The sequence below is a fragment of the Condylura cristata genome, unplaced genomic scaffold (genome assembly GCF_000260355.1).
Source record: "Condylura cristata isolate star-nosed mole 26May11 unplaced genomic scaffold, ConCri1.0 scaffold00028, whole genome shotgun sequence".
NCBI lineage: Eukaryota > Metazoa > Chordata > Mammalia > Eulipotyphla > Talpidae > Condylura > Condylura cristata.
The window spans coordinates 16,410,291-16,423,695 of NW_004567129.1; the positions used below are offsets into that span (position 1 = coordinate 16,410,291).

Here is a 13,405-nt window from a genome sequence, read left to right on the forward strand (position 1 = left end):
ACAGTATGCAGTCCAAGTTACTGTGGACAATCAGAGCAAAAGGAAGCACAATCACCAGCACTAAGAAACCAACCAGGAAAAGGTTTCAAGTGGTTACAAAATGAAATGAGAAAGGCTGAACTGCTAAATCTCCTTTCCAAATACCTGACAAAACAACAGTCTGAAAGGATAAGGGATTATTCTATAGCAGTAAAACCTGCTATTAACTTCAAAAGAGTTCTTATTGTCAACACAGAGCAAAGATTAACTCTTTGATAGATCAGAGTTTGACTTTGGTCTTCTCTTAAATTTCAGGGCAGTTTACTGTGGAAAGTGGTTTGATCACCTATACTGTTGAAGACAAATTTCTTGTTTTTACTAAGCTATGCTACTAAAACAAATAATTACCCTTCTGTCTTCTGATCACTTCTCATGAATTAGAACCTAAACGTTAGGACACAAAATTATGACTGCCTCAAAAATTCAAAGGGGCACTGGTACTGTTCTGAAACAAAGCTGCCTACGGACTGTCTCAAGTCCTTACCTTCAAGCAGAAGATGAAGAAGTCACCTGCCAAACCACATTCTTGGCAGTAGGACAGCAAGTCCCCAAGATGTTCCATCTGGCTCTGCTCTGAGGAAACCTTTTGATACAGGGCTTCATCTTCATCTTCATCACTGCAATGTAGGAGAAAATTATCTGGGCAATGTCACCAGAGAGTAATATTTTTCCCAAACACCGTAATAATCTTTATTCTAAAGTAACATGTTATTTCTACATTAAATCATTACAAAGAGTTTTTTAAATGTTTAAATTATTTTCCTGTTTCTTCAAGATGGCAAAGTATTTAATCTCAGAGGCCAGGCTATCATAACTTGCAGAATCATATGTTCAAATGGGGACAAGATTCATGACGGAAGTAGCTTTGGATGTTGAGGAATTACTAATTATTTCAATAAGTTGCAAACCCAAGAAGGAAAAATATATAGGCTGTATGCAGATCTTCTGGTTCCTGAGGAGGAACAGACGGTGAGAAGGTACAAAGCAAGGTCAGGTCATAGAGGGCTTTGATGCCACTCAAAGAACTTGAACTTTTCCCGATAACAGTGAAGGGAACTGGGCAGAGGAAGAGACACAGCTATCAGAGGGAGAAGCACAGCCAATCTGAACTCAGAAGAGCCAATTAGCTGAGACAGAAAAATATACAATGGTTCAGAGAACTGAGTAGGGCAAATATGATCTCTAAGTAATAAAATGTGACTTTAGTTGTGGAATACCATGCTATGATTTCTGCAGTTTTAAGAAATTTCTCATGGGGTACTAAGGTTTTTTGCTTTTATGCATCTGACAAGTAAAAGATACAATGTTATTATACTATACCATATAAAAGCCAAGATACAGGGTTATACTGTGTCATATAAACAAATACAAAGGCACAGAAGATGTACTAGGAAAAAAAAACACTAAAATATTTAATATAAACAGTGAATGGGAGAAGTGACTTTCTGTTTTCAAAGTTATGTTCATAACAATTATTGAAGTTAATTACTGAAGGTAATCAATACTTGTCAGTATGTCCCAAGCTGCTAGTTCACCGTTGACATGGCCTTTATTGTCATCTGGTAGAATGAAGAGCCCGTGAGCTCAGCTTACGACTACCTGTACATTATCTCAGAATCCTCTAGAAGATTTCGGTCATATTATCTCCACCACATTTTATTTAGAGATGCAGCCTAAATGGATAAACATTTCTTCTAAGCTTCTGTGACTCATCCTGACTGTGAGAATGAAGTACTGATTCAAATACTTCAAAAAAAAAAAATGACTTAAAGAAGCACTATTTTATTCATTCTTAAAATTTTAATGATAAAGAGTCAATTGGTTACGTTTAGTTCTAGAGAAAGAAAACGTCCATGTCCAAAGAGTATGAGATCTTAGCTGCTTTTTTTTTTTCATTATTATTATTACAAAAGTTTATTTTTACATCATTTTGTACATTTTTTTTTCCATCCCATTGTAACCCCCGTGGGTTTCCCATCACCAAATCACCGTGTGCCATCACCCTAATCCTTAGCTGCTTTTTAAGAGTATCTTTAATCAAATTTCTCACTGCTATCCTGTACTGGGTATAGTGGCACAGATATGGAGGTACCAACAGTGTTGTGTGACTGTAACTTTAAGGGACTAGCAATGTGAGCAGGATCATTAAAAAGAATGATGAGGCCCTCCCTGGTGCAGTGGGTTAAAGCACAGCACTTTAGATAAGCCACTTCCACATGAGTTCGGCATGAGTTCGATTCTGCCTGCCCGGAGGTGACCACATGGCGTGGCAGACCTCTCCTGACCCACCCACTGCTCCCCTCAGCAGTGTACTTCATCGATCTGCCTGTTCTGTTCCCCTCTCTGTCTCTGGTGAATCCTCTCGCCACCCCTGAGCCTCTGGCCTGTACCCCAGTTCTGTATGCACAAATAAATCTTAAAAAAAAAAAAAAAAGAATGATGAAACCTCTCTCTCTCTCTCTCTCTCTCTCTCTCTCTCTCACACACACACACACACACACACACACACACACACACTTCTTTGGCTGGAATGGGTGTCAATTTTTTGGAGACATGGGCTAAATATTTTAGTATCTAATAAAATAGAGACGCTATTTTCAGGAAAGAAAAAAAATTCATGCTTTCAAAAATAAGAATCCCTCTATATAATTTGAAAGGGATCCTAGACCCTTAGAAGTTGCTGCAGAGGCCCCAGGTCAAAGCTACATTGCTCTTCTGGCAGTAGATGGAGAATCACTTAAATCACTGCCTATTATTTTAGAGACTATATTTTCAAAAAGAGCTGTAAGGCCTCTCTGGTGGTGCAGGGGTTAAAGTCTCAAGAGACTGATCAAGCTATCACCAGCCACTGCAGCATGAGTTTGATCCTGATCACTGGCCAGGGAGGTGACCCATAGGGCACAGCAGACCTCTCCTTTCTCACCCACTGCTCCCCTCAGCAGTGTACTTCATCGATCTGTCTGTTCTGCTCCCCACTCTGTCTGTGGTGAATCCTATCATTGCCCCTGTACCTTTGGCCTACTTCCTAGTTCTTCTATGCATAAATAAATAAAAATAAATCTTAAAAAACAAACCTGAATATTTTGATGTGTGTATACTAAGTGCACTAAAGCCTTGTTAAGATAGCAGTAAATGATGAATTAAATGTTAAAAATTTATCTCTGTAGTCACTAAATTGGTGTGTTTTTCCAAACTGTTCTTTAAATAAACAGGCTAAAGGATTTTAAACTCTTAATTCAAGGGCATGATTATAATCATAAAAAGTTCCAATGTTCAACAACTTTTGCTAACAGCATGAGTTTGTAGTGATAATTCTGTTTGCAAGCAATCTTTTCCCCCATTTTATCAAGAGCATCATTTTAAAAGAGTATTTTAAATTTTTATCAAGTTAACCATGAGTAATAAAATTAAGCACTTCAACAAACCAGTGTTTTGAATGTGAAGTGGGCATTTAAATTGATTAGCTTCACCAGTTAAATGCTATATGGATCTGATCAATAGGAACTTAGGTTCTGAGGCAATAGCATCCTATATCCATTACTCAGAAAGTGGGAATACTTTAAAATATACTCATGAGATATTGGAGAAATAAATCATCCATTCCACTAGCATTTACTAAATTAATCCCTATGAGAAACAAACCCCCATCACACAATTACCACAGAAGATCAATTGTATCAATTTCCCTTACAAATAACTCTGAACACACACATACTATGTGAGTCAGAGAAAGAACTGGGTTGTGTGGGTGTTGAGGGTGAACATATGCCTCCCCTCACTCTGAATCACTGCAAAGACTTCAGAGTAACAGGGCTTGTTGTGAGGCTGCAATAAATTGTACCTACGATTCACTAATATCTGAGAAAAAGTGTGGAGAATTAGTGAAGGCTTCTCTGTCATTTAGAGAATATAAATAGCAGCACCTGAGCTGCCCAAGCTTCTGGTTCCCTTTCTACCAGCGCCTCTTAGTGGATGACTCACAAAATGGCCTTTTGGGTACAATGAAATCTGAAGAGATGGTAAAGTACCAATGGACTCACCAAAAGGCCTCTTTGATGGCGACCACAATGCCCCCTTGGGTGGCAGCTCTGAACTGACACAGAGAATGGAGAGAGGGCACAGATTTGTCCAACCTTGCAAATCCTTTCAGGCTAGCAATTGCCTTCTTCCTCTCCAGCTTCCCCAGAATCCATAATAAGATCTCTTGGCAAAGTGACCTGGCAGAAAAAACAGTTATAAATGAGCTTGTCATCTTCCTCTACACAGCTAACAAACTAACATTAAAAAAAGAAAGACTGTCAGGTTCCCTGCATTTAGAATGCTGGCATAATCACCTAGTACCACTGAAGGGCAGGAATGGAAAGTAGACTTTCTGTGAAATTCAGAAATGCAAATATCCTCAAACTCAATAAGTGACTGACTAATCCTTGGCTTTCGTAGCAACCCTGATATGACACATACACTCCATGTTAACTTTTTTCCAAGTGTACCCACTGCCTTTGAATCAGGCACTATGACAAAAAACCCACACTGACAATGCCATCTACCATCAATGGAACCAAGAGCTGGCGACCAATAAGCAGTCTACCAACAATTTAACGTTGATTCCTCATCCCCTATCTGTGCCCACCAAATGACTGTCTGCTTCTTTCTCAGTCTCTGAGAAAGACATGATGCTGTTTTGAGAACTTGCTAAAGTTAGTACATGCTGGTCCTCTGAATCCAAATCCACACATTTGTAGCCACCATCTTCCACTGCTTTCTCTCTTGCCACTGCTCTTGGGGCTGTGGCTAGAAGGATGCATTGACCAAAAGTTATGAGTAAAGCATAAACTTTGAATGATAAGCGAGATGGAGTCCTTTCCTTCATTAGTAAGGGTGGTAATCTCCAGTCAATAAGCTACCATTTACTGAATTGGTTCCTTGCCAGGAACAGGGCTAACAACTTTAGTGCACGGTTAGTCTTCATGATAACCCTATGAAGGTACTTTATTGTATATTGGATTATATCCGGGAACAGACAGAGAGGAGGATCTAGAAATACCAGAAATCAGAATTCTGTTGAATTTTATAAAAGAACATTAGCTCTTAAAAGGAAAAAAGGAACAACACAAGCAGTTGTGAAAATACAGCTGAGAGAAAATGAATCCTACTTAGCCTGTATACAAAAGATTATTTTCTGGATGCCTAAGAAATCCCTCCAGTCAAAACAACATTGAGCAGCAATAACACAAATCCCAGCCCCCATTAGAGTGCCACATATTTCCTCAGCTCCACTTGACTCCCCACAAAGCAGGTATGACCCAACCCCTATCTCCTCCATTCTTAAACATGTAATTCCAGTATTTCTCACTGATCAAACAGTGGCATGTTTATACATGTGAACAGAGATTTTTGTCTTTGGTGTCTAGAACAAAGAAGGGAAGTCATTCTAGAAACTATATCCAATCCCATGCCATCTACAAAACTCTTTCTTTTCCAGATGAGCAGAATAAGATCTGCTTTCCTGACTGTGAACTGTATTCCTGACTGAAAGAAGAAAATCATTACAAAGTGGAGCAAGTGTATTCAAAAGAAGAACAAAAACAACACATTTATAAGGAAATAGAGAGCTCTAGGTTGTTTACCTTATGTGAGACACGCTCTGCTTGGTGTAACAGTAGAGACAGAAGAGCACGCCCAGCACTGGGAGCAGGGAGCCCAGCAGCACTGTGGAAGGTTCATTTCCGACCACGTACACCTAGGGAACAGGAATGGTGAGAGGTACCTGGCCGCAAGGCCAGACAGTGGGAATCAAACACCATACAACTATCAGCAGCCCTTCTAGTCTGACTGGAAGCAGCACGCCAGTCCTATGGTAGGACATTCAGATTTAGGCTCACGAGCCCACGTGAGGTTGGCAAACAGGGCGCCTGCAGGAGTGGTGGCCTCTCCCACTGTAGCCCTCGTAATTGTCACACATTCATTTGTCCCTTTCTCTTCTGTTTTTTACTCCGAATCTGCCTAACCCATTTAATTTTCACCTCTACAATAATTCTCTTACTGCTGAAGGTCTGGCTCTTAGAAATTAACAAGCATTTGCTACCATATAGAAAAAGTGGGTTCTTTTTTATTATTATTATTTTATATATGTATATATATATAATAGCTTATTTTTACATCATTTTGTGCATTTTTCTATCCCAGTTGCAATCCCCTTGGAATTCCCATCACCAAATCACCCTGTGCCATCACCATAGTCCAGTGCATTTCCCTCCCCCCACTGTTTCTGATTCCATTCCCCACTCCACCCCCACAAAATGTCTCAGGTATATGGCAGTTTATCATTATCATTATTTTCTCGCCTGTTCCATTATATTCCTGCTATGAGTGAAACCATCTGGTATTTTTCCTTGTCTTTCTGGCTTATTTCACTGAGTATGATCTTTTCCAGCTCCATCCAGGTTGCTACAAAAGGCATGTGTTTCTTTTTTTTGGTTGCTGAGTAATATTCCATTGTGTATAGGTACCACATCTTTTTAATCCAGTCATCCATTTTTGGGCATTTGGGCTGTTTCCATGTCTTTCCAATTGTAAATAAAGCAGCAATAAATATGGGGGTGCAGGTATCTTTTTGAATCAGTGTTTTTGTGTCTTAAATACCTAAGAGTGGGATTGCTGGGTTATAGGGAAGCTCCATGTTTAGCAGTCTGAGGAACCTCCGAAGAGTTTTCCATAGTGTTTATTTTCCATAGTGTTTGTACTAGTTTGCATTCCCAGCAACAGGGCAGGAGAGTTCCTAGAAAAAGTGGTTTTGAAAAAAAAACAAAAAAACAGACCCTCCCAAACATAGCTTGCTCTAGATTTATGACTTTAATGGCCACATGGGTATACCCAGTTCACTCTTAAATTTCAAAAACAGGCCCTCCCTGGTTGCGCAGCAGGTTAAAGCACAGCACTGAGAATCTAAAGCCGCTTCCGCATGAGTTCGATTCCCGCCTGCCCCGGAGGTGACCACATGGCGCGGCAGACCTCTCCTGACCCGCCCGCTGCTCCCCTCAGCAGTGTACTTCCTCGATCTGCCTGTTCTGCTCCCCACTCTGTCTCTGGTGAAGCCTCTCACCGCCCCTGAGCCTCTGGCCTGTACCCCAGTTCTTTATGCACAAATAAATCTTTTTTAAAAAAAATTTCAAAAACAGAGGTTTTATAGGGTTATGGATGAAAATGCTGACTTTTATTTACAATAGTTACATTATGTATTTCAGCTGCACCTTTCCAAAAGGCTAGCACAAATGCCTTCAAGCAACTTTTTCTTTTTTCTAAAGATTTTTATTTATTTATTTATTTATGCTTACAGAACTGGGGTACAAGCCAGGGGGCAGGGGTGGTGAAAGGATTCACCAGAGACAGAGTGGGGAGCAGAACAGGCAGATCAACAAAGTACACTGCTGAGGCGAGCAGTGGGCGGGTCAGGCAAGGTCTGCTGCACCCTGTGGGTCAGCTCCCTGGCTGGGGATTGAACTCGCACTGGAGCTGCTGTGGCTTGCTTGCAGTGCTGTGTCCTTACCCATTGTGCCAACAGGGAGGGCCCTCAACCAACTTTTTCTGAACATACATTGAAATTAAGCACTGTTCTAGGCATTGTAGTAAATACAAACATGAATGAGACCTTATCTCTTATTGATGATCTAATAGGAAGAATAAAACAAGTAAAACAATATAATAACAATAAGCCAGTTACAACAACATAATTCAATAAAAACAGCAAAGTATTAAATACAAAATGGATTCAAACTCCAAAGAAAAACAACAGAATTTCAAAATTTCACTGCTATAATAAATCAACTAAGAACTGATAGTGCAGACAGTGATAGTGTACAAGGTGTAGGGAAGTAGGAAACTGCTGTTTATGGAGACACAGGCTGGGAGTATCTCTTTGCTTTCCCAGAGAACTCTATCCCTTTAAATCAGCCCTGGTTTTTCACACCCTGTAAGCCTCTTGACTCCTCTGTGGAACCAGATAACAACAGAGCCAGCTTCCTGTGCATGATCTAATCTCTATAAACCCCATTAAATGAAACACATTGTATGGCAGTGTTCAGAAGTCATATACAGGCCTAACTATGATATACCAATTACAGGAGGTTAGAGAAAGAGATCCCCCAGAAAAAGTAAGGACCTAATGTTTGGCTCAAGATCCTGTGTTCCAGAAGGTAATCCCTGTGGAGTAACCCTCCCTTACCAGCACCTTTTTGTCCAAACCTGACCAAACCAAACAAAATAAAGCCAGAATTAAGTCAACCAAATTGATTTGATTGGACCAAGCACTTCAACTAACATGAACTCAATCAAGCACATTTCTCAGGGGTTTGTTATTGTTGACAAATTTCTCCAATGTCCAAACATCTACTTTTTTATTTTTTTAGAGGAAACAGGTATTAATCTTGTATTTAGAAAAAAAATCATACCACTATTTATACACATACATACTTTCCTCTCAAGGTTCAGCAGATGTTCACTGAGTGCCAACTGTATGCTAGGCACAGAGTGGTAATGAAATCATCTGCTTCAAAAGAGCTTTCTAATAAAGGGACTGTAAATAAAAAATATGAAATATGGTGTCAGATTACAACGTGTATGATAAGAAAACAAAACAGGAATAGGATGATGAGGGTTAGAGCCTGTGGAAAGAGAGAAGTGAGGCCTAGCTCCTCTCAGTCTATCAACTAACAATCCATTAAGCTCACAGACAGGGCTACGGAAACAGGAATTGCTTTTTCAAAGAGGAAAGATTTCAATATAAAGTCCTGTTGGACTCAATCTGACCTGTGAGTTTTCTATACGACATCTCAACCTGAGTGACCACTGACATACACCAGAGTGTCATTTCCTTCCCCATATTAATAGTAAAAATTCCTCCTAGTACTGTGCCTTCCTTGTCTTACTTTCCTTGCCAGAGTATATCAATTTCCCAGATGTTTTGGACTGACCATCTAAAAGCGACCTTCAAAATCCAGTTTCTTTTATCTACCTTAAAGGTTGTTCTGTGTCCTAGTGACCAGACTATATTTTGGAGATGGTGACCCAGCCTCTGCCCTACCTCTATATATTTGAATGTTCAACCATTCATTCATTCATTCACTAATTAAAGTATTTACTAAGCATCTAACCACCATGAGTGACTTCTTTACGTTCCAACAGCATTTTAGAGCTTACAACAAATAATCCTTGATATATGATTATCTCTCATCTCTTCAACAAGCCTTGAAGACAAAAGTGAAGTTCCTACTTGACCACCTATCAGAAAGGAAGACTAAATTGTGTGTTGCCTGAATGTTTAGTGGATAAGCAGTTTAAAAACAATCCTGAACAATTTAAAGGAGCCCACAAAGCAAACAATGCCTACCATTCACTGCATGTCTACTCAAGAATAAACAAGGTAGTCAGCTAAACATTTAACATATAATCAATTCTCGTAAGAAACCTGCAGGTTAAGCATTTTTTCCCCCATCCTAAAACTTCAAAGAATGGAGGTTCAGATAATCAGATTTGTTGAGTAAAAGTACACTATATAATTGGCAAGTCCAGGAATGAACCCAGATCTATCTGACATAAAATCCATGCACAACCCAGAGAGAAAGAAAGTAGATAAACAGTTGCCAGAGGATGAGGGAGGACTGATCACATGAAAAGGTTCTGAAACAATGCTGTGTGATGGTCATGTGATACTGTGAGTGAACTTATTGCCACTGAACTGTGCACTTTAATACAGTTAAAATGGTAAATTTTACAGTGTGTTTCACCACAATTTTTAAAAGAGCAAAGCATGTACCCCAGGGCTCCCAATACTCACCACCCCTTGTGCATGTTACTTTCATTGCTTCTATCCCTAACCTATCCCCCCCCCATCAGAGTCAGTAGCTTCCAGCTGATCAGGCTGTTAATAACCCTAGTGCTGTAATCTTCTGCAAAGTACAATGGCAGCTCCTGGGTGGCACCATGGACAGCGACTTTTATACCACCACTTCCTTCTAAACCTAAAGTCTCATGTAGTACCTTCCAGGCCCTATCATCCCCACCCCTTTTGAAGCACAGGTCCCTTCTTCCAATTTCTTGCCTGCCACTGAACTCACAGGCAGGTTAATAGATTGGTCCTCCCCTGACATCCAACAATACCCTCTACTTATTCTCCAGAATGGAATCTGGCCACTGCCGCCCCAAATCACTGAATTGTATCTGGAGTTTAGTGATCCATATGAAACAAAGGAGGCTGGGCTGGTCAATGTTGGACTTCAGTCTTCTGGTGCTGACTCCAACAATGACCACTGCCCTAGAATAAGTGATCCTTCCAGTGATGTCATACTGTATACAGAGGAAAGTGTTGAGGCCAGTTCCTTCCAGTCTCCTCCACACTGGGCTGGTGACAGCACTGATCCAATAAGCAATGAAGATACAAGAAGCTGTGCCTTCCACTGGGAAAGGGCCCTAACCTCTTGCCTGTTCTTCTGTATTCACCTCTTTCTATTTGAAGATCTTCCCTGTTCACTTGGAGGCAAAGTGTGGTGGGACTTCAAGTTCTGAAACATAACCCAATATTTCTCTTTTAAAGATTTATTTTATTTATGCATGCAAGAACTGGGGTACAGGCCAGAGGTGTAGAAGGTGAGTAGATTCACCAGAGACAGTGGGAAGTCGAACAGCAGATCTACTGAAATACAATGCTGAGGGGAGCAGCAGGAGAGACAGGAGAGGTCTGCTGTGCCACGTGGGTAACCTCCCTGGCCAGGGACTGAAATTGTGCTGCAGTGGCTATCGATAGCTTCATAGTGCTGTGCTTTAACCCACTGTGCCACCAGGAAGGGCCCACAATCCAATATTTCATAAATCATTTCTTCCTGCAGTAAAAATATTCCATACCATTTGGAATTTCCTGTTTTTCCAAAAATATAACTAATGTGGGTATTTCACACATGGTTGCTTATAAATAGTTTCACTGACCAGTTGATAAGTCAAATGACTTATCTGAATCTCACTTCCCTTACCTAGGAAATTAAATGTCTGAATTAATCAAACCTACAAGCCTCTTTTATGTTTAACCTATTTTTCTCTGATTTGACCACAATTTTAATTTTCTTCAATACCTTTCTAGTACCTCAGCAGCCATCCAGAGGTAAGATTAGTTGAAAAAAGTTAGCTACTCCTTTTCTACTCTGAAATTTTTGAAACACTGAACTTTTAACTTGACCAAAGTATAATAAACTTATAACCATTATTCATGATTTCCATTCTGCTATCAGTTCTGAAGTTGGTAATTCTCAATTTTTGGTGCAAATAAGTTTCTCTGAGAGGAACAACAATTGGTATTTTAAAGAAAAGTTAAAGATCCATACTAATGGGTAAATTTTCTGGCATAAAAATAGGGTAGGACTGAGGGCAAAATAAGAGGCCAATATGGATCTATGAAAACAGCAACAGCTCAGAATAGATCAGACAAGGAAACAGACGGGTACCCATGACCCCAGTGGCAGTCTGGGGATTTCCTCGTTCCTTTCTGGGGATTTCCACATTCCTTTTTGAACGTGTCTTGGCTTTCTATCACAAATCTAGCCATGAGGATAGGCGTCAGTGGTTAAACCTCTCAGCCCTTCATCTAAGCCTGGAGGGCGGCCCTATAGGTAACAGTGCAGGAATCTGGGACTCTAACCAGGGGTCACACAATACTTTAACTCTTTGTTTGCTTGACTGGTTGCCCCTTGAAGGCAGCAACCAGCTCTTAATCACTTCTGTATTTGTAAAGCTAGCAGAGTATCTGGCATCCACAGGGACTTGGCTAATTTTTGTGACTGACTGAGAGAATCCAATAAAGAATGAACAAAGTAGGCTGACAGCTGTTTATTTCTTCAAACGCCTATTTTCTTGTGGGACTGTTACACTAACCTTTATGTTAAAATTAACCATAGCTAGAAGCTACTCAACCAGCATTAATTAACTGAACAAAATCAAAGAAACTCAACCATGGAAGAAAGAGCAAGTTGTGAACAAAAGAAGGCTTGATTTGACTGTACTGGCTCATTCGCCATCTATCAGTAATGTCTGGGGGACTGATTTTTTTCTAGAAGGAATGACTAGAAAGTTAAATTAAAAAGGAAAGAAAAAGTTAGAATCAAAATTGTCAAAATTAATTAATAAAAAAACATCTTTTTGTCTCCTAGCAAAGCAAAATATAAATCAATCCTCTCGTGCTCTGTTTTTTGTTTTGTAAACTTCATTATCTGTTAAAACACACCGCAAGAGACCACTCTATAGTAGCTAAAAGAACATTGGTAGCTTCCCTGGTGGCACAAGGGAACTCTGAAGCTATCTACAGTCATTGCAATGCTAGTTAGATACCTGGCCAGGGAGCTAACCCACATGGCGTAGCAGACCTCTCCTGTCTCAGCTGCTGCTCCCCTCAGCACTGTATTTCAGGGATCCACTTGTTCTTCTCCTCACTGTCTCTGGCGAATCCTCTCACTTCCCACCCCTCTGTACCTCTGACCTATACCCCAGCTCTTGTATGCATAAATAAATAAGTTTTCTTTTTTAAAAGATTTATTTATTTATGCACACAGAACTGGGGTACAGGCCAGAGGTGCAGGGTTGGTAAGAGGATTCACCAGAGACAGAGTGGGGAACAGAACAGGCAGGTCGATTGAAATATACTGCTAAGGGAAGTAGTGGGCAGGTTGGGAGAGATCTGCCACGCCACATGGTCACCTCCCTGGCCAGGGATCGAACTAGCACTGCAGTGGCTGTAGATAGCTTCATAATGCTGTGCTTTAAACTGCTGTGCTACCAGGGAGGGCACAACGCCCTTTCCAAAAAAAAAAAAAAAAAAACATTGGGAAGTCGAGACTCAGGAAATGTGGTATGAATTTTGCTTCTGCTACTGTGTGATTGCCCAAAATCACAATTTAAGTGATTAAAATGGGTAAGACACTTAAACTAAGACATTCAATCTCAGTCTCCTCGTTTATAATGTGTGCATTACATTTGGGCATAAGAACCAGTGAAGATAGTTCATGTCAAAATACCTTGCAGAATATACAGCACTATGCAAATGTTAAGTTCATTCCTAAATATTTCTTCCTGTCAATATACTGTAAATGGAAAAGTTTTCTTAATTCATGATCTTCTCTTGTGTAGGGATACACGTGTGCAAATGCAAACACGAGTTATTCACAATCCAACTGACCAAATCCTAACACTGAAATTCAGAACAGTCAAGAACTTCATTTTATCTCTATTAAAAATTAAACTAGTCAAGCTGCTACCTTCTATATTAGTGGTTCTTTTGACCGTAGCATCCAGAACTTCTAATGTATTAGTGAGTCTAAGTAAGACTGGG

The 13,405-nt window shown here is 40.1% G+C and overlaps 1 protein-coding gene across 3 annotated transcripts in view; it reads right to left on the reverse strand.

Annotated features, from left to right (window-relative positions):
* The window catches only part of TANGO6 (transport and golgi organization 6 homolog (Drosophila)), a 151,093-nt gene that overhangs the window by 115,659 nt on the left and 22,029 nt on the right, over positions 1-13,405 (reverse strand). For all 3 annotated transcript variants that reach the window (XM_012730422.1, XM_004690436.2, XM_012730423.1), the window contains exons 8-10: positions 5,667-5,779; positions 4,080-4,256; positions 524-656 (exon numbers count right to left, since the gene is read on the reverse strand). In XM_012730422.1, the coding sequence (XP_012585876.1) occupies positions 524-656; positions 4,080-4,256; positions 5,667-5,779 (423 nt within the window). The remainder of the gene's footprint in view (positions 1-523; positions 657-4,079; positions 4,257-5,666; positions 5,780-13,405) is intronic.